General features: G+C 37.9%; 1 protein-coding gene across 1 annotated transcript; it reads left to right on the top strand.

Annotated features, from left to right (window-relative positions):
• The first annotated feature begins 7,667 nt into the window (after positions 1-7,667).
• LOC103110435 (olfactory receptor 5AN1-like) lies at positions 7,668-8,606 on the top strand. Its single transcript, XM_007519604.2, has one exon. The coding sequence runs from the start codon at positions 7,668-7,670 to the stop codon at positions 8,604-8,606; it is 939 nt and encodes a 312-aa protein (XP_007519666.2).
• Positions 8,607-22,224: the final 13,618 nt, after the last annotated feature.

Below are 22,224 nucleotides of genomic sequence, written 5' to 3'. Positions count from 1 at the left end.
GTTTGTCTGGTCATCCTTGCGTAGTTTGCTTTTGATGTGTAGAAGCTTTTTAGTTTCATGTAATCCAATTTAGTTACTCTTGCTTTCATTTCCAATGGCCAGGGGGTTGAGTCTTCAAATACATCTTTGACATGAAATCCTGAAAAGTTTCACCAACATTTTCTTCTATATTTTTTTGTTTCTGGTCTAATATCTTTGACCCATTTTTATTTGACTTTGATGTATGGTGTCAGTGGCCATCTGTTTCACTTTTCTACATATGGTTATCTAATTTTCCCAGCACTATCTGTTGAAAAGAACTTCTTTTTTTCTCACTGAATGGTTTTGGCCTGTTAGTCATCTATTAGGTGGCTGAATATGTATGAATTCATTTCTGGTTCCATTTATGCTCCATTGATCCAAGTATCTATTTTGTTTTCCAGTACCATGCTGTTTTGATTATTATTGCTTTGTAGTATAAACTGAAGTTGTAGAACATGATACTTCCCCCCTTTTTTTTTCCTTACAAGTCTCTGGTAATTTGTGTGTGTATGTGTGTGTGTTTCCACACCAATCTTTGGACATGTTCAATATGCTTAAAATATATCATTGTGATCTTGATAGGGTTTGCATTGAAATGGTAGATCACTTTTGGTACAATGGCCATTTTAATAATGTCTATTTTCCCAAACCAGGAACAAAGAATGTTCTTTCTTTTTTGTGTGTCCTCTATTTCTTTTAACAATGCCCTATAGTTTTCATTGTGAAGGTCCTTCACCTCCTTTGTGAGATTCACTCCAAGGTATTTTATCTTTTTGGGTTTGATTGTAAATGGGATTGAGTCTTTTATTTTCCTTTTCTCTGACTCCTTGTTTGTATGCAGAAATGTCACAGATTTATTTGTACTGATTTTGTGTCCTGCTAGTCCACTGAATTTTTTAAGTATTTCCAGTAGGGTTTTTTTTGTGTGTGTGGAGTTTTTGAGGTTCTCTATGTATAATATCATGTCATCAGCAAGTAGTGGTAGTTTGGTTTCTTCCTTTCCTATCTGTGTATCTTTATTATCTCTTTCTTGTCTGGATGCAGTGGTTAGGACCTCAAGGACTATGCTAAATAATAGTGGAGATAATGTACTTCCTTATCTAGTTCCCAATTTAGAGGCTTTGATGAGGAATTATCTTTCTATTCCCAATTCCTGTAAAGTCTTTATCAGAAATAGGTGTTGGAGCTTGTCAAATACCTTTTTGGCATTATTTGATATTATCATGTGGTATTTATCTTTATTTTTGTTGATATAATGAATTACATTGATTGACTTGATGTTGAAACATCTTTGATTCTTGGTCTTGATATATTGTTGGATTCGATTTTCCAAGGTCTTGTTAAGAATCTTTGCATCTGGAACCTGGTGGCTGAAAAGAGAGTTAACATACAAAGCCAAACAAATTGTTGAGCAAGTGCAATCCACAAGGACCCTGGGTCCATGCTCCAAGAGCGTTAGAGAATGGGAAAGCTATCGGGGGAGGGGATGGAATATGGAGATTGGGTGGTGGGAATTGTGTGGAATTGTACCCCTCCTACCCTATGGTTTTGTTAATTTATCCTTTTTTAAATAAAAAATAAATTTAAAAAAAGAATCTTTGCATCAGTGTTCGTTAGGGATATAGTCTATAGTTTTATTTCCTAGTAGAGTCCTTTCCTGATTTGTGTATTAAAATGATGTTAGCCTCATAGAATGGACTTGTGAATGCTTGCCCCTTTTCAAATTTCTGGAAGAGTTTGAAGAGAATTGATATTAGTTATTCTTTGAAAGTCTTATAGTATTTATTAGTAAAGCAATCTGGGCCTGGGCTTCTATTCTTGGGAAAATTTTTATCACTGATTCAGTTTCGATGCTAGTGATTGACTTGTTTAATTATTTTCTCTTAAGTTGTTGTAGTTGCTATAGTTATTGTTGTCATAGGACAGAGAGAAATGGGAAGAGGAGAGGAAGACAGAGAGGGAGAGAGAAAGATACCTGCAGACCTACTTCACCACTTGTGAGGTGACCCCCTGCAGGTGGGGAACCAGGGGCTCCAACCTGTATCTTTATGCCAGTCCTTGTACTTTGAGCCATGTGTACTTAATCCACTGCACTACCTCCCAACCCCCAACTTTCCTACTTTTTGCCTGAACCCGACAGCTAATATGCAGGTGGGCTAATGGTATTGTCTGGGGAGATGATGTCAGAGTTGGAAATAGGACTAGAAATCTTTATCAAGGAATAAAGTAGCTCCCAAGTATGGGAAAAGTATACAAATATTGTTAACTATAAACCCCATCGATTTGATCCAGGGCCCATATTAAGCATGGAAGCCTGTGCAACCTCTGTATCATTGCAAATCGGAGCTCATATTCTGTGGTTACAGCTAGGGACATTCTAAGCTGCACTCTTTGCAGGATCTGACAAAGGCTCAGTTTAAGTGGGAAATTTCATATGAAAATGTAAAAAGACTTGCTTTTTCAGACAAGAGCTTATAGACTGACATGCACGGAGTGTGAGAAATTATACAACACTTTACATTATATAGCTTTGATTTTTATTGTCATCTGAAGATAGATGTGAAAAACTATCCCTATCTTGCAGACAGAAACATTGGGCATGTTGAGGTCTGCAGCATTCTTCTCGCTAGCAATAACCCATGTAGGATATTATAGTATGATTTATGGAACAGAAACGACTTACTGACCAGAAATGTGTTCTCCATTTCTTGGCCATGGTGAAAGTTCTATTCTCTTGGTGTTTTATCTTTAAAGTACTCTTAAGAATATGTTCATTTTAAAGGGTCAGATTCTCATAGTTCTTATGAGGGGTAATATATTATGACTAAACTATTGCTAAGAGTTACATCAATGGTAACATAACTGATAGAATATCACTCAGCTATAAGAAATGATGCAATATTCTCTTTTTTTCAGATCGTGGATGGGACTTAAAGCAATCATGTTAAGTGAGAAATTCCAGAAAGAGAAGGTTGAATATAGAAGATTATTTCATCTTTAGATGGCATTTAAGAGATAAGGCAAGAAATAAGAAACACTGGGTGGTGCTTGGATGGGGTGAGGCATATTGCAGAAAAACAAAAGACTCTAGACTGTAGAAGTGGGGTAGGGTGTTGGGTATCCAGGACACCATGGTGAAGAGGGGTTTGGGCTGGTGGTTAGAGTAGTATGCAAACCCCAACGATAGAAGGTAAGAAACTATACCCATGTGTCAACAACTGTCCAGTAAAGCATTATTTACCCCCATTAAAATTTTTTTGAAAAAAGAGTTTAATCAAATAATTAATTCATTGTCCTTCCTACCCCCCCCCCTTTTTCATTACATAGGATTGGTTTTAATGGACCAACCAGCATGGGACTTTATCTAAAATATTCCTAGTATTGCCATGATATTGATATACTAATTCCAATTGTTAAAAACTGTGTGCAGATGACCTTAAGCTTATGTTTTAAATAAATGCTGGTAATTTAGTTTAACTTGTAGAAATAGCTCCAACTCAGTGCACATAAATGTGACCTACTGTTAACAGAGGGTGGTTATTTTCTCTATGAAGACCTATTTCATAGTGTACTTACTACTCTCAGAACCATTTATTTTATAGATGAGCATGCGGAGGATTGGGGAGGCTCTTTTTATTTTTATTTATTTATATTGGGTAGAGACAGAAATTGAGAGGGAAAGAGAGAAAGAGAGAGAAACATCTGTAATACTGCTTCACCACTCAAGAAGCCTCCTCCTGTAAATGAGGCTTGAACTTGTGTCCTCGTGTGCTATAATGTGTATTCCCCATCAGGTCCGCCACCACCTAGCCCAGAGAGGTTAATTTTCTCAAAGTGAAATAGCAACTGAAAAGAAACCAAATCTAACCCAGATTGACTGATGTCAATATTGATAGCTTTAACTATGGTAATTCACAAGTTAGTTTTCCTGTGTTCCTTATTGTCTAGGTTCCCTCACTTAGACATAGGACATAATGTTACAAGTGCCCCAGAGGGCTGCTCTGATGATTTCAGGTCAGAGAGTTAAAGAAATGCATGTTAGTATAGTGGTGTATTGGTATACATTGTTTTGCTGGCTGTGTCATCGTGGTCAAATATCTTAGTTCTATTGACTTCCAGTCATGACCTAGAAACTGAAAGAAAAATCGCATAATTACTCTGTACTTTCCAGCTCTAATGGCCCCAAGTTTATTAGTAGAAAAGGTACAATCAACAGTTCAGGTAGGACCATGGGGAAGTTGGGAATTGAATCAGAAGGGACATGGTAAAGTGAGGGCATGGAATTAGCTAATCCACAAAGCAACCATGACTATATAACACAAGTACCTGGAGAGTTTCTCCCTCTGACCTTTATTCTTTTATCTCTGCTCTTAATAACACAATTCTGAGGATCCCACCTGGAGGCACCTCTCTTGCTGTGAGTTACAGATGGATTTCAGACCTTGAAACACCCATCTTTTGCAAAGACATATAGGATTCAACTTGGTTTCAAGGAGTCTATTTCCCTTGGTGAAGGTCAGATAGCATTTGGGCCAAGATCAGGTGACAAGATTTAGAGAATAGCCTGGAATATGTGTTACTTTAATAGTCATGGGTGAATTCTCCAATAGGACAGACATGACAGTGTGTTTAAGACCCTCAGTATCTTCTTTAACTCTTCCTGTTCTTTAACTATTCCTGTCCCTTCACTTTTATACCCCTTTCTTAGTGTTTTCCCTGAAGTTTTCTTTAATCTTAATCAAATTCTGAAACTTCCTTGGGAAAAAAACAACAACAATCACTAACCAAAATTGTGAGTCATTCTTCTCTGGAGAGAGATCCATATTGCTTTCTAGTGTTAAAATTTCTCAAGGATGTGGTTTTGAGATGTTACATTTTTATGGTTGTCAAGTAGGGATAAAAAAAAGATCAGCTAAAACCAAATGACAAAATGTTTAGAAAATAGTTTAGTAGTGCAGAATTTAAAATTTGAGCAGTAAATTTTAAAATGATATCTTATAAATTTCTAGGTAATTAACTGATTAAGACATATTTGTTTTTCCAAATGTATCCATCTTGAGGATTCATTCAATTAATTCTTTCCTTGAAGGTTCTGTTTTCTAGGTTATTACCTAATATATGTTCTACTTCAGTTTATAGCTTTGGTTCATAATTTCTGAGAACTGAAAGAGCAGTCACTCAGTTTCATCTCTATATTAAAAAAGATACAATATGCATGCATAATTCCACTTTTTTTTTTTTTTTTTGAGCACAGTTGAAGTGGTTCTCTGTTGTTATCATTGGAGTTCCTTGGTGTCTGGAGTCAGAGATGGCACAAAAGAATCACAGGTGATTTGGACCAATCTAGCCATCTTTTACCTCTTTATGTCATGTCGTTCTTCACTCAGCAACACTCTCAGGTTTCTTAAAGTGATTTTATTTGCACAAGCCTGAAAATAACTGCATCCTTACTTATCAGTTTTGGGAAAGAATTGATTTGCTAGAATCCCTGATCTCTAAAGAATTTTTCATTGTGCATCCTTCCTTCTCTATCTTGGCAGATAGTAAACACATGCAAAATAATAAGCAAGAAGAGTGAGTATATTTAGAATTTTTTCCTCTCTCGTTAGATTATCCACTTACGACATTTGACATTTAGGATAGATTTTTCTCATGAATAAAAAAAGTTATGCACAACTCCTCTCAGTTTCTCAGGGATTATGAAGTCTATTACATTTTTAACTATGAGTGACCATAATATTGAATTATAATACATGATTTTTTAAAAATTCTGAGGCTCTGTGAATGTACTACAAATACACTGCTTCCTGTGGCCACTTTTCTATTCCTTTCCCTCCTCTCCTCTCCTCTCCTCTCCTCTCCTCTCCTCTCCTCTCCTCTCCTCTCCTCTCCTCTCCTCTCCTCTCCTCTTTACTTTCTCCTTTCTATTTTTATTTAATAGAACAGAGAGAAATTGAGAGGGAAGCAGAAATAGAGATGGGGAGAGAAAGATATCTGCAGACCTGCTTCACCTCTCATAAGGTGTTCCCCATGGATGTGGGGAGCGGGTGCTTGAATTCCAATCCTTGTGCTTGATGATACCTGTGCTTAACCAGGTATCATCAACACTCCACTCTGTGATTTTTTTTTTTTTTTCTGTCATGGGAACTTTACTGCTCTGACTGACTTTTTAAAAATGATTTTTCAAAAGATTTACTTATTTATTCCCTTTTGTTGCCCTTTTTAATTGTTGTAGCTATTATTGTTTTTGTTGTTGGATAGAATAGAGAGAAATGGAGAGAGGAGGGGAATAAAGAGAGGGAGGAGAGAAAGACAAGACACCTGCAGCCCTGTTTCACTGCTTGTGAAGTGATCCCCCTTCAGGTGGGGAGCTGGGGGCTGGAACAGGGATCCTTATGCTGGTCCTTGCGCTTCACACCACATGCACTTAACCCGCTGTGTACCGCCTGACTCCTTGCTTTCCTATTCTTTATGTGAATATATAACATTGTTAACTGTTGTCATTATGTGGTATATGGAATTCCTAGAAATTATTTGTTATATGACTTTATAATCGTGTGAGTAACCTTGGCCACTTTTACCTTATTACCCCAAACACCAGTTTCTGGCAAATACAGATCTAATCCACATTTTATTAGTTTATTTGTTGAGTTTTTTTTCATATTTTGCATGAGTGGAAAAGAGCATATATCTGTCTTAGTCTATCTGACTTATCATTTTTTTGTACAGTGCCCTCAAGATCTATTCAGGTTATTACAAAATGAGGTTATATTTTCATCATATTCCAGAATAATGTATCATCAGACATGTGAACAATATTCTATGCACATACACAGTATGGAGATACACATGTATATAAATGTAATGTTCAATTTAACCATTCTTTTGTCAGTGTGTAATTCTTCAAATAATGACTATTATAAATAATGCTGCAAATATCTTCTCCCATTTACTCAGTTGCCTGGTTATCCTCATGTAGTTTGTTTTGCTTTTGATGCATACAAATTTTTCAGTTTCAGTAAAAATAAATAAATAAAAATAAATAATTCTGCAACTAATATAAATTTGCAGAGAGTTTTTGAGGGCAGTGATTTTTATTTCCTTTGAGTACATATGAAAAAGTGAAATTTCTGAATCATGTTTAGGTATGCTTCTAATTATTTAAAGGACTTACATATTTTTCCATGATTATACCAATTTACAGTCCAAGCAACAACACACAAGGTTTCTACTTTGTCCCTATCCTTATCATAATATCCTGTCTCTTGCCTTTTTGACAATGACCAGTTGAGCCCCCTGAAAAAAAGTTTTACTGGATTATGAATTGCATTACTTAAACAACCTTTTATAACTTTTTATATTAACAATAGGATTTTATTGTTTTTAAACTTGTCCATGATCTGTTAAAATATACTTTAATTTTCACAAGAGTTGAAATTGAAAATATGAAACACAAAGTAGGCCCATGATTACATTTTTTTAGAGATGAAATGCTAGAATCTGTTCTCAAGAAAAGTGAAGCATTTCTTCTTAAACAATAAATAGTCAGTGAGAGGGAATAATGACACATGTAAGATTTGCAATGTGATCGTTTCTTTTGGGTCAATGACTGTGTTCTCTTTTCTGATTCTAGGGGAATTAATCCAATGATTGGAGGAAAAAATACTACAGAGGTCACTTATTTTGTCCTCTTGGCATTCTCAGATTTCCCCCAACTCTTGGTACCTCTCTTCATCCTGTTTCTATTGATGTACATTGCTAGTCTGACTTGGAACCTGGGCCTCATTGTCTTAATAGGAATGGATTCCCACCTGCACACACCCATGTACTTCTTCCTCAAACATCTGTCCTTCCTAGATATCTGCTATGTGACATCCACAGCTCCCAAGATGCTCTCTACCTTCTTCCAAGAACAGCGAACTATCACCTTTGTGGGTTGTGTTGTTCAGTACTTCATCTTTTCAACCATGGGGCTGAGTGAGTCTTGTCTCATGACAGCCATGGCTTATGATCGATATGCTGCCATTTGTAATCCACTGCTTTATTCTTCCATCATGTCTCCCACCCTCTGTGTCCGGTTGGTTTTGATGTCTTATGTGGCTGGACTCTCTGGTTCTATATCCCAACTGTGTGCTATACTTCAGCTCCACTTCTGTGGGCCTAATACCATCAACCACTTCTTGTGTGATATGTCCCAACTCTTGATCTTATCCTGTACTGATACTTTCTTTGTACAATTCATGACGGCAGTACTTACAATGATCTATGGGGTAACAAATGCTCTTGTTATCATGATATCTTATGGTTATATTGTGAATTCCATCATGAAGATAACTTCAGCTAAAGGAAGGTCCAAGGCCTTCAACACTTGTGCTTCTCATGTGATGACGGTGAGCCTCTTTTATATCTCAGGTATCTTTGTCTATTTGAGTTCCAGCATTGGCAGTTCCTCCACCTTTGATAGATTTGCATCTGTCTTTTACGTCGTGTTTATACCTATGCTGAATCCTCTGATTTATAGCCTGAGGAACAGGGAAATAAAAGATGCCTTCAAAAGGTTGCCAAAGTGGAGAGAGTACTTCTGAGGTCACAGGTTCTTAGATTTCCAGTAGATCTGTCCTATCAGAATCCCTTAGCCTATGACAATATGCACAGAGTGGGTTTTGCCAAAATTCAATTGATTTTCAACAAAGAAGGTTGTTTAACATACATATTATGCCAAAATGAATAAATATATGAACCAATGCCACACAATCACAATGTCTTTAATTCCTAGGTGTTTGGTACTTTAAACTTACATGAAGCATTATCCAAAAACATTTGTGAAATATCAAGAGTAATAAATAAGCTATTTCTCTTTTCTACTGAGACTATGTCTTGTTAAACATCAGCCCTTGGTCCTAAAATAAAGATAACTACCAGAGGCATATGGTAGTAGAACCTTTTATTCCTCAGGGCCTGGCAGTGGTGCATCTGGTTAAGTGCACACACTACTGTTAAGACCTTGCTCCCCACCTGCAGGGGAAAAGCTTTGTGAGTAATGAAGTACAGATGTAGGTGTATCTCTGTCTCTTTCCCTTTCAAGCTCCACCTCCCCTCTCAATTTCTTTCTATCCAATAAAAAATTCAATAAAAAAACCTTTTTCTTTTCCAGTTATTCTGATGCAGCAGAATCTAGATATGTGGTGACAAGTCCTTTCATTTGTTTATAACTAATGTGGAATTAAGAATTAGGAGGATATACCATTGGATAGAAACAAGGTTACACAATTTGTATAGAAGACCAATATTAGCCCATGTTTACAACCTCTGTCGATGATCATCTATGAATTTTTGGTTAAATCCAAATCTCCATCATCTGGAGTAAGGAATAAGATAGTCATTTGAATAATAAAGAGTCTAATAGTCCCCTCATTCTCAGTTATTTATGAATCTGATGCACCTTGTGTTCAGTGATTATTTCTAATGTAAGATAATAATTAAAATCCATATTATAAATAAAGCAATTTCTTAAGAGTTACTTTTTATCTTTCATATGAGATAGGTTAAGAGTTTCACATGAGAGAGGGAGAACCCAGAGCATGCAATATTATTAATTAAATCAGGATCTTCAGCTAGTCTACTAGCTGAACTATTTCTCTAGCTATGGGAACATAATACCTGATATTTTGACTGCACTGATCCACCTATTGATAACACACACAGAGACACACACACTTAATCACAACAGTGTAGTTATACATCAGTTGTCAAATAATAGCAATAACGAAAAAATAAGTGCCAAATATTCAGAGGAAATTTAGTTCACAATTAAAATTATTATCATTACACACATTGTAAATTTCATGAACTTTACATACAGTCAATTTAATACCAAAAAGTTGATATAAAATTTAATTGAAACACTTGGCATTTAAAAACAGGAATGATGGATTTCTATTGACATGCCTATATTTTTTTGATCTAGGGTTTGGTAGAACAATGAAAAATGAATCCAGAAGAGTGTTACAGAAAAATGTCTCAATGAATTTCTGACCACTGACATTATGTTTGCAAAATTATTAGCTCTCTCAAAGTGAGCTTTGGAGTCTGTGAATCTGTTTCTTCAAGTCGTGCCAGGTCACATAATTGGTTTCCGGGGGTGTGTTGTAGTCATTCCATCTTGTGGGCGATGTCAGAGAACAGGGGTCCAAATGGATTTCCGGGAATTCCATTTGAGTAGATGCTTTTTCTTTTTTTTTTTATTTAATTTTTTAAATATTTATTTTATTTATTTATTCCCTTTTGTTGCCCTTGTTGTTTTATTGTTGTAGTTATTATTGTTGTTGTCGTTGTTGGATAGGACAGAGAGAAATGGAGAGAGGAGGGGAAGACAGAGAGGAGGAGAGAAAGATAGACACCTTCAGACCTGCTTCACCGCCTGTGAAGTGACTCCCCTGCAGGTGGGGAGCCGGGGTTCAAACCGGGATCCTTATGCCTGTCCTTGTGCTTTGCGCCACCTGCGCTTAACCCGCTGCGTTACACCCCGACTCCCGAGTAGATGCTTTTTCATGTGAAGACTTGACAGCTGAAATTTACTTACTTGTCAAACAAAACTTGTAGCAGAATAGACGTTTACTATAATTGATAACTCCATTATAATTGGAAGTCCTTTCTAGTATGATTTTAAGGTTGTTTAAACAGTTTAAACTCAATAAAATGTGGAAAGGTAAACAGAAGAACCATGGTAGAAGCCTCAGGCATGAGAATAATTAACATAATCATTGCACTATTTGCCCCGCCCATAACTCATACTGTTTCAGGATTAAACGTTTCAGATTTATCCAAGATGTAAAAAAGAAATCAAAGGAGGAAAAAACAATTTTTTGGATTGTTTCTGGATGTCTCTAGAAATCATGGCTGCGTCCAGCATTTTTTTTTTTTAAGTCAATGTCAAACAAAAATTCAGTCATTCAAATCACTCTCTTACGAAACAAATCTCACCATGTAGCATCAAGAGTCCCTGGAGGGCGTCCTAGTCCAAAAAACTCCTCGAAATTCCATTTAGGGTGCTTCTGACTGTTTTTTCTGGATTGCTTCAGGCACCCATTTTTAAAAGTGTCTTCCCATCGAAGAAAGAATCCAATCAGGAGAGTAGAACTAACCACGTGTCTCCATTCTTGGGGACTGCCAGGGTACTCGAGAATGCTCCTCAAATTTAAGTAGTCCTTCTCCATGGGAAACATTCGAGAAGAAGTCCAGAAAGTCCCAGGGGGAAATCCCCATGCATATCCCAAGGTCTACAATCATGGTCATAAAGAACCAAATTGTGGCCCGGAGCAAAATGTAGTCCTTTTCCTCAGGAAACATGGGAGAGGGAATCCAGAAAGTAAAAGGAGAAATCTCAGTGCATCTCCCAAGCTCTATGATTAGGGTCACAAGAAACCAAAGTTCCCGGTCAGGGAAACAAAGTGTGGCCCAGAGCAAAATGTTCCAGAGACAGAGTGACTGTCTCATGATGAAACAGTAGAGGCTTTGGCAAACGTCTTCATAAGTAGAAGAGAAGACCATAGTGTATAGGTAGGCAAAGTCTTCACTTATCTGGGAGTTGTGCAGGTCCAGTCCCACGTTGTAGGCGCCATATGTTATTTTTGCCGGGCTGGCTTCACGCGCGGGTAACAGACGACCCGGGACTCATGGCTGGGTTGTACATAGTATCTCTTTATTCATGCAGGATGCAGTGCAATCTATACCAAGCTAAGCTAAACCAAAAACTACAAACAATCTTGTCCTTATAAATATACTAGCCCAGTAGGGTGGGAACAGGATGCGACGCAGAGAGGGTGGAGAGAAAAGTGACTGGTGAAAATCAGTGTATGACAAGGAGAGGGGACAGAGCAGGCAAGAATTCTACCACTGAACCACCAATGCCCTGGAGGGAGGGTGGTGCTTGTTAACAGAGGTTATGTAAATAGAATACAGTGTTATGTAAATAGGATGCAGGGGGGATTAAACCAAATGAAACAGAAGGGGTTTTTAAAAGCAGAATTAGAAGCATACCAACAAGTAATGTCTTTTTAAATTTTTGGGCACATGTAACTCTTATTTGGTGATAACTAGTGTCTATTTTGTATTTCTAATCCAAACAAAAAGGAACTGTAAGGGAGTACTAGTCTTTGGATATAAAACCGTGTGTTCAATTTGTATGACTACATATTTGGAAGTGTGGTCCTAGATGTCTTATGTGTGTCTACACTTCTTTCAGTGCTCATCATCAAATGCATCTTTTGAAACACTGTAATCTCCATTGTTGGAATGCAGAGTAATTCAGTATTTCATTTAGTTCATTATTTTTCTTTTCTTGTTCTTGTTGCAGTTGTACTGGTGATTGAATAATGATAATATCACTCCTGGCACCCTTTTTTTCTATTTTTATTTTTATATTATGATACAGATAGAGAGAAATGGGGGAGGAAAGAGAGAGAAAGAGAGAGAGAGAGAGAGACTTGCAACCTGCTCCAACACTTGTACAACTTCTACATTGTAGGTGGGAATTAGGGGCTTAAACTCAAGTCTTTGTGTATGATAACCTGTGTGCCATCAATTGACTTCCCACTGCCATTATTTTTCAGGCTAAAATTTTCATTTCTGGCATCTTTTGTTCAATGATGGTATCTGATGATGGTGGGGGCAGATGTTAAAAAAAATGAATCGGGAGTCGGGCTGTAGCTCAGCGGGCTAAGCGCAGGTGGCGCAAAGCACAAGGCTGGCGTAAGGATCCTAGTTCGAGCCCCCGGCTCCCCACCTGCAGGGGAGTCGCTTCATAAGCGGTGAAGCAGGTCTGCAGGTGTCTATCTTTCTCTCCCCCTCTCTGTCTTCCCCTCCTCTCTCCATTTCTCTCTGTCCTATCCAACAACGACAACATCAATAACAATAATAACTACAACAATAATGAAAAACAACAAGGACAACAAAAGAGAAAATAAATAAAATATTTTAAAAAATGTATCACAAAAAAGGACAAATTCTTGAGATTTGAATTTGTTGATTAATTTTTTTAATTGTTGAAACTAGTATTATCACTTGGGCTTGGTGCCTGCAGGATTCAGCTATTCCTGCCAATCAGTGTTTTCCCCTGTTTAACAGAGAGTTAAGAGACAGAGAGCAATAGAGAGTAAAATACAGAGGACTAGAGAGTGAGAGAAAAGAAGAGACACTGTTCCACTACTCACAAAGCTCCCCACCTGCAGGTGGGGACCAGGATCTTGAACACAGATTTTAGGTGTAGTGATGTGCAGGTTACTAGGGGAATCACAACCTGAACCTTTTTTTGAGATTTAATTTATTAATTTGATGAAAGCGATAGAGAAATTAAAGCAAACCCCTCTATAAGCAGTGCAAGGGAACAAACTGGAAACCTCAGGTATGTAAGCTCCATACTCTACTATTTTTCACTATTACCCTTGATGTGACACAAGCATTATCTGATAACCTGAGGGAACTAATTCAACTATTGACAACACATGCAGTGTGAATCTATTAATTTGATGGCCTTGAGTGAAAGCAACATCAAAGTGAAACTAGTGCCAAAAATATCAGAAGAGATTTATTGTAGAAAAATTAATGTTATATTTAAAGTATTTTACACTTTTCGAACTCTTGATCCACTCAGTTTAATATTATGAAGTTGACAAAAATTGATTTTAAGCATCTTCTATTTAGGTAAACTATAAAAAGTACAAGTGCATTGGTGTATAGCACCACAGTAAAAGACTCTAGGGTGGGGAGGAAGGGTTCAGGTCCTGGAACATGATGGCAGAGGAGCACCTAGTGGGGATTGAATTGTTATGTGGAAAACTGAGAAATATCACACATGTACAAACCATTGTATTTTATGGTTGACTCTAAACCATTAATCCCTCCAATAAAGAAATTTAAAAACAGGGGGGTGGAGCCAAGATGACAACTCGGAAGCAGCTGCTGGCTTGAGCTCTGACAACAATTGCTGGAAAGCATCAGATCCTGGCCTTCAGCAATATGGTGAACAAGACATTCTAAGGGTGACACCAAGGAGGTGACTATAGCTCAATGTGGGTTAGAAAATAGAGCAAAAAGAAAGGAAATTTTAAAATTATTTCTCTCCTCCCCACCCCCCATAACCAGAACCCAGGTGGTAGGGAGTCTCTCCTAGCAGGCTCCCTGCTGACCTTTTTTGTTTACCAAGATTTGTAGCTCACCAGGGGTGCCATTTCATATCTGTTCCTTTTGGAATACCTTGGCCTTTTTTTTTTTTCTCTGAGTATGTATCTTAGGCCCAATTGGAGTGACAAATATCTGACCAACCTAAACCTCACCCTGCCTGGGAAAGACTGCCTGGAAGGTGTTTTTTTTTTTTTTTTCTTTTTTCTTTTTCAATCAGTTGTCTAGGCTCAATGTGCCTGAGCTAACAGGGAGTTGTCCAAGCTGCAGACCCACTGCTAGGGCTTTTTACTCTGTTCTGTTTTATTATTACTGTTATGTATATGTGTATTCCTTTGTGCCCCCCTGGTTGACTAAAATTAATTTTTAGTATAATTTCCATTGCTAGGCAACTGGGTGTCCTATCCATTGTGAGAGGAACTTGTCTCACTTTTCATACCTCCTCTATCCACTCTCCCCCTTCTCCCTCCTCCTAGCTAATTAAAACACACACACACACAACCCGACTTTCACTGCTCTTTTTTCTTACTGTTTTTTTCTTTTCTTTTTTCTTTTCTCTCTTTTTCCCCTGTCTTCCATTCTTCCTCCCTCCTTCCTCTGCTTCCTGAATTCACTGATACTCGTTTGTGAATTATTTCAGGGAAGAAATCTGACTCAGAGTGGACTCTCCTTGTGTGTGTCTCTGCTCTACTTCCCTTTCTCCTCTTGCTACCCTTAGAATTTACAGTGGACAGTAGATTTGCATAATTGTCTATTCCTGCTATCCCCTTTTCCCTTTCTCTTTCTTTTTATTTGTATTTGGTTGCAATTTTTTCTTGGACTGGAGACATTGTGGGGCTAACTGGTATTGGTTAAACTGCTTCAATCCTTGCTTCAGTTACTATTGTAATTTCTGAGGTTGGTGATTGCATTTATCATAAAGGTATTTTATTGCTGGGCTAGCTTCGCGGGTGGGAGACGGATGACCAGGGACTCATTGCTGAGCTAGGAAGCAGTGCAATGCAATGCCATGCTGGCTTTATTCATCTGCATTTATATTCGCCAGGAAGGAAGTGGTAGGGTATAAAAACAGGGTGTGACTAGGAGAGGGGGTGGAGCGAAAAGAGAGTGCTAACCAGTGGGATTAAACCAGTGCCCTGCAGGCAGGGCAGTTCTCAGGTAAAGCAGTGATTATGTAAATAGACCACAGCATCAAGCAATGCAATGCAACAGAAGGGGTCTTAGAAGCAGAATGAGAAGCAGACCAGCATTTAATGTCACATGGCTTGTACTCAAAACACAACAACTGAGGAACAACAGAACATGAAAATAAGAAACAGAGAGTCGGGCTGTAGCACAGCGGCTTAAGCGCAGGTGGTGCAAGGACCGGCATAAGGATCCCGGTTCCAACCCCGGCTCCCCACCTGCAGGGGAGTCACTTCACAGGCAGTGAAGCAGGTCTGCAGGTGTCTATCTATCTCTCCTCCTCTCTGTCTTCCCCTCCCTCTCTCCATTTCTCTCTGTCCTATCCAACAACAACAACAATAATAACTACAACAATAAAACAACAAGGGCAACAAAAGGGAATAAATAAATAAAATAAATATTTTAAAAAAAAGAAAATAAGAAACACATTAATCCAAAAAAAATGGGTAGATCAAGAGCAAATAAAACTGATACTACAGTTTCTATTTCCTTGAGTAGCGACTCATAGTTTTCAGCATACAAGTCTTTCACTTCTTTGGTCAACTTTATTCCTAGGTATTTGATTGATTTTGCTGCAACAGTGAATGGGAGTGATTTCTGGATGTGTTCTTCTTCAGATTTAGTGTTTGCATAAAGAAATGCCACTGATTTTTGTACATTGATTTTGTAGCCTGATACCTTGCTATATTGCCTAATAACTTCCAGTAATTTTCTGCTGGATTCTTTAGGTCTTTCTATGTATACTATCATATCATCTGCAAATAGTGAGAGCTTGACTTCTTCCCTTCCAATCTGTATTCCTTTGATTTCTTTCTCTTGCCTGATTGCTATGGCAAGAACTTCCAATACTATGTTGAAGAGTAACGGTGACAGTGGACAGCCCTGTCTAGTCCCTGATCTGAGGGGAAATGCTTTCAGCTTCTGTCCATTGAGTATGATGTTGGCTGTAGGTTTGCTATATATAGACTCCACTATCTTGAGGAATTTCCCATCTATTCCCATTTTTTTGTAGAGTTTTCAGCATGAACGGGTGTTGGATTTTGTGAAAGGCTTTCTCTGCATCTATTGAGATAATCATGTGGTTTTTGGCTTTGCTTTTATTGATGTGGTGAATGACATTGATTGACTTATGCATGTTGAACCAGCCTTGCATTCCTGGGATGAATCCCACTTGGTCGAGATGAACAATCTTTTTGATATGTTGCTGTATCCGGTTGGCCAAGATCTTGTTTAATATTTTGGCATCTATGTTCATCAGAGATATTGGTCTGTAGTTTTCCTTTTTTGTTCTGTCCCTATGAGCTTTTGGTATCAGGGTGATGTTGGCTTCATAGAAGGTGGAAGGGAGTATTCCTGTTTCTTCAAATAAAACTGATACTACAATGAATGAAGACAAGAGCCCAGAAGAAACTACAAATCATCCAGAAGTAACCATAGATAAGAAAAGTATGCAAGCAATAATGAACTTATTAATCACAGAAATGAAAACAACTTTGGAGGAAAGGAATAGCAGTATTAGGGAAACAACAGATGAGCTCCTCAAAGAAAATACTAACTACCTTGAAGCAATTAAAGAACTGAAAGCTGAAAAAGCAGAACTGAAGAAAGAAGCTGAGGGAAGGAAAAGCAGATTAACAGAAGCAGAAAACAGAATTAGCCAGAGGATGAGCTAGAGAAAACTAAGAAAGAGGTGAAAGAGGTCAAAAAGAGATGGAGAGACACTGAAAACAACAACAGAGACATATGGGATGATCTCAAAAGAAGTAACATTCACATAATTGGCCTGCCAGAGGAAGAAAGAGAGGAAGGGGAAGCAAACATTCTAGAGGAAATAATAGAAGAAAACTTCACAGACCTAAACAACAGAAAGGACATTAAGATTCAAGAGGCCCAGAGAGTCCCAAACAGAATCAACCCAGACCTGAAGACACCAAGACACATAATAGTTAAATGAAAAGAAATAAGGATAAAGAATGGATTCTAAAGGCTGCAAGAGAAAAACAAAAAGTCACATACAGGGGAAAACCCATAAGATTATCAGCAGACTTCTCCACTCAAACTCTAAAAGCCAGAAGAGCATGGTAATATATCTATCGAGCCCTTAATGCAAAAGGGTTTCAACCAAGGATAATACACCCTGATAGACTTTCATTCAAACTAGATGGAAGGACCAAAACCTTCTTAGACAGACAATAGTTAAAGGAAGCAACCATCACCAAGCCTGCCCTGAAAGAGGTTCTGAAAGACCTTTTATAAACAAGAACATCACCATAATACTTACAATGTATCAGAGCAAACAAAAAATGTTTTTGAACAATGGCACAATACATTAAATCCATAATATCAATAAATTACAATGGCTTAAACTCACCCATCAAAAGGCACAGAGTGGGGGAATGGATCAGAAAACATAACCCAACCATATGCTGCTTGCAAGAATCCCATCTGTCACAACAAGATAAACACAGACTTAAAATGAAAGGATGGAAAACTATCATACAGGCTAACGGACCACAAAAAAAGGCAGGAACAGCGATTCTCATTTCTGACACAATAGATTTTAAATTAAATAAAGTAATAAAAGATAGGCAAGGACATTACATAATGATAAGAGGATCAATCAGCCAAGAAGACTTAGCAATATTTAACATCTATGCACCCAATGAGGGACCATCTAAATACATAAACCACCTACTCAAAGACTCCAAAAATATATCAATAGTAATACAATAATAGTGGGAGACTTTAACACCCCAATCTCACACTTAGATCAACAAAGCAGAGAATCAACAAAGAAACAAGAGAATTAAATGAAGAGATGGACAGACTAGACCTCTTGGACATTTTAGAGTTCCTCACTCCAAAAAAATTGAATACACATTATTTTCAAATGCACACAACACATACTCAAAGACAGACCACATTTCAGGCCACAAAGACAGCATCAACAAATTCAAGAGCATTGAAATCAACCCAAGTATCTTCTCAGACCACAATGGAGTAAAGCTAACATTCAACAACAAAAAGAAAACTATTAAAAGACACAGAATTTGGAAACTAAACAACATACTGCTTAAGAACCACTGGGTCTGAGAGACACTCAAGCAAGAAATTCAAATGTTCCTGGAAACAAATGAAAATGAAGACACAAGCTATCAAAATATTTGGAACACAGCTAAAGCAGTATTGAGAGGGAAACTTATAGCCATACAATCAAATATTAAACAACAAGAAAAAGCTCAAATAAACAACCTTACTGCACACCTTAAGGACTTAAAGGAAGAAGAACAAGGAACCCTAAAGCAACAAGAAGGACAAAAATGACTAAAATTAGAGCAGAAACAAACAACATTGAAAATAAGAGAACCATACAGAAGATCAATGAAGCCAAAAGCTGGTTCTTTGAAAAATTAAACAAGATTGACAAACCCCTAGCCAGACTCACTAAAAAAGTGGAGAAGACTCAAATTAATAGAATTGTAAATGATAGAGGAGATATCGCTACTGACACCACAGAAATCCAGAATATCATGTGAAACTTCAATGAAGAACTATACGCCACCAAGCTAGAAAATCTGGAAGAAATGGAAGAATTCCTAGAAGCATATGCCCTTCCAAAACTGAACCAAGAAGAACTACAAAACCTAAATACACCAATCACAAACAAAGAAATCTAAACTGTTATTAAGAATCCCCCAACAACAAAAGTCCTGGACAAGATGGCTTCACAAATGAATTCTACAAAACTTTCAGGAAACAGTTAATACCCATACTTCTAAAGCTTTTCCATAAGATAGAAGAAACAGGAACACTCCCTTCCACCTTCTATGAAGTCAACATCACCTTGATACCAAAAGCAGATAGAGACACAATAAAAAGGAAAACTACAGACCAATATCTCTATGAACATAGATGGCAAAATATTAAACAAGATCTTGGCTAATCGGCTACAGCAGTATATCAAAAAGATTGCTCATCACAACCAAGTGGGATTTATCTCAGAAATGCAAGGCTGGTACAACATACATAAGTCAATCAATGTCATTCACCACATCAATAAAAGCAAAGCCAAAAACCACATGATTATCTCAATAGATGCAGAGAAAGCCTTTCACAAAATCCAACACCCATTCATGCTCAAAACTCTACAAAAAATGTGAATAGACAGGAAATTCCTCAAGAGAGTGGTATCCATATATAGCAAACCTACAGTCAACATCATACTCAATGGTTAGAAGCTGAAAGCATTTCCCCTCAGATCGAGGATTAAACAGGGCTGTCCACTCTCATCATTACTCTTCAACATAGTATTGGAAGTTCTTGCCATAGCAATCAGGCAAGAGAAAGAAATCAAAGGAATACAGATTGGCAGGGAGGAAGTCAAGCTCTCACTATTTGCAGATGACATGATAGTATACATAGAAAAACCTAAAGAATACAGCAGAAAACTACTAGAACTTAATTAGGTAATACACCAAGGTGTCAGGCTACAAAATCAATGTACAAAAATCAGTGGCATTTTTTTTTTAATTTTTTATTTAAGAAAGGATTAGTGAACAAAAGCATAAGGTAGGAGGGGTACAACTCCACACAATTCCCACCACCCAATCCCCATAACCCACTCCCTCCCATGGTAGCTTTCCCATTCTCTATCCCTCTGGGAGCATGGATCCAGGGTCGTTGAGGGTTGCAGAAGGTAGAAGGTCTGGCCTCTGTAGTTGCTTCCCCGCTGAACATGGGCGTTGACTGGTCGGTCCATACCCCCAGTCTGCCTCTCTCTTTCCCTAGTAGGGTGTGTCTCTGGGGAAGCTGAGCTCCAGGACACATTGGTGGGGTCTTCAATCCAGGGAAGCCTAGCCAGCATCCTGGTGGCATCTGGAACCTGGTGATTGAAAAGAGAGTTAACATATGAAGCCAAACAATTTGTTGAGCAATCATGGATCCCAAGCTTGGAATAGTGGAGAGGAAGTGTTAGTGGCATTTCTTTATGCAAACACTAAAACTGAAGAAGAAGACATCCATAAATCACTCCCATTCACTGTTGCAGCAAAATCAATAAAATCCCTAGGAGTAAAGCTGACCAAAAAGTGAAAGACTTGTATACTGAAAACTATGAATCACTATTCAAGGAAGTAGGAACTGATACTTAAATGGAAAGACATCCCATGCTCATGGATTGGAAGAATAAATATCATCAAAATGAATATTCTCCACAGAGCCATATACAAATTTAATGTGATACCCATCAAAGTTCCACCAAGCTTCTTTAAGAGAATAGAACAAACACTACAATCATTTACCTGGAACCAGAAAACACCTAGAATTGCCAAAACTGTCTTGAGGAAAAGAAACAGAAATGGAGGCATCACATGCCCAGATCTTAAACTATATTATAAGGCCATCATCATCAAAACAGCCTGGTACTGGAACAAAAATAGGCACACAGACCAGTGGAACAGAATTGAAAGCCTAGATCTAAATCCCTACACCTATGGAAATCTAATCTTTGATAATGGAGCCCAAAGTATTAAATGAAAGAAGGAGTCTCTCTTCAATAAACAGTGCTGGGAAAACTGCATTGTAACATGCAGAGGAATGAAACTGAACCACCTTATCTCACCAGAACCAAAAAAACAACTCCAAATATATCAAGGACCTGGATGTTAGACCAGAAACTTACAAATACTTAGAGGAAAACATTGGTAAAACAGTTTCCCACCTACACCTCAAGGACATCTTTGATGAACCAAACCCAATTGCACTAATAGCAAGAAGACTAAAGCAGAAACAAACCAATGGGACTACATCAAATTGAAAAGCTTCTGCACAGCCAAAGAAACTATCACACAAAGAAAGAGACCCCTCACAGAATGGGAGAAGATCTTCACATGCCATACATTAGACAAGAGTCTAATCACCGAAACATACAAAGAGCTTAGCAAACTTAGCAACAAAAAAGCAAATGACACCATCCAAAAATGGGCAGAGGATATGAACAAGACATTCACTTCAGAGGGGACCCAAAAGGCTAAGAAACATCTGAAAAACTGCTCCATGTCGCTGATTGTCAGAAAAATGCAAATAAAGACAACCTTGAGATATCATCTCACTCCTATGAGAATGGCATACATCAAAAAGGACAGCAACAACAAATGTTGGAGAGGCTGTGGGGACAGAGGAACTCTTCTGCACTGCTGGTGGGAATGTACATTGGTCCAGCCTCTGTGGAAAGCAGTCTGGAGAACTCTCACAAGGCTAGACATAGACCTTCCATATAATCCAGTAATTTATCTCCTGGGGATATACCCCAAGGATTCCATAATGCCCAACCAAAAAGATATGTGTACACCTATGTTCATAGCAGCACAATTCATAATAGCTAAAACCTGGATAGCAACCCAGGTGCCCAACAACAGATGAGTGGCTGAGAAAGCTGTGGTTATATATACACAATAAAATACTATGCAGCTATTAAGAACGATGAACCCACCTTATCTGTCCCATCTTGGACGGAGCTAGAAGGAATTATGTTAAGTGAGCTAAGTCAGAAAGATAGATGACAATTGCAAGGAAGACCAAAGCAGAAACAAACCAATGGGACTACATCAAATTGAAAAGCTTCTGCACATCCAAAGAAACTATTAAACAAACAGAGAGACCCCTCACAGAATGGGAGAAGATCTTCACATGCCAGACATCAGACAAGAAACTAATCACCAAAATATATAAAGAGCTCAGCAAACTTAGCCGCAAAAAAGCAAATGACCCCATCCAAAAATGGGCAGAGGAAATGAACAAAACATTCACCACAGAGGAGATCCAAAAGGCTAACAAACATAT

Source organism: Erinaceus europaeus, chromosome 17, assembly GCF_950295315.1.
Source record: "Erinaceus europaeus chromosome 17, mEriEur2.1, whole genome shotgun sequence".
Classification (NCBI taxonomy): domain Eukaryota; kingdom Metazoa; phylum Chordata; class Mammalia; order Eulipotyphla; family Erinaceidae; genus Erinaceus; species Erinaceus europaeus.
This window is presented reverse-complemented; position numbering and strand designations above follow the sequence as displayed.

What these genes read in the sequence shown, in the direction of transcription:
- LOC103110435 (XM_007519604.2), top strand. Translation starts at nt 7,668, where the DNA reads ATGATTGGAGGAAAAAATACTACAGAGGTCACTTATTTTGTCCTCTTG.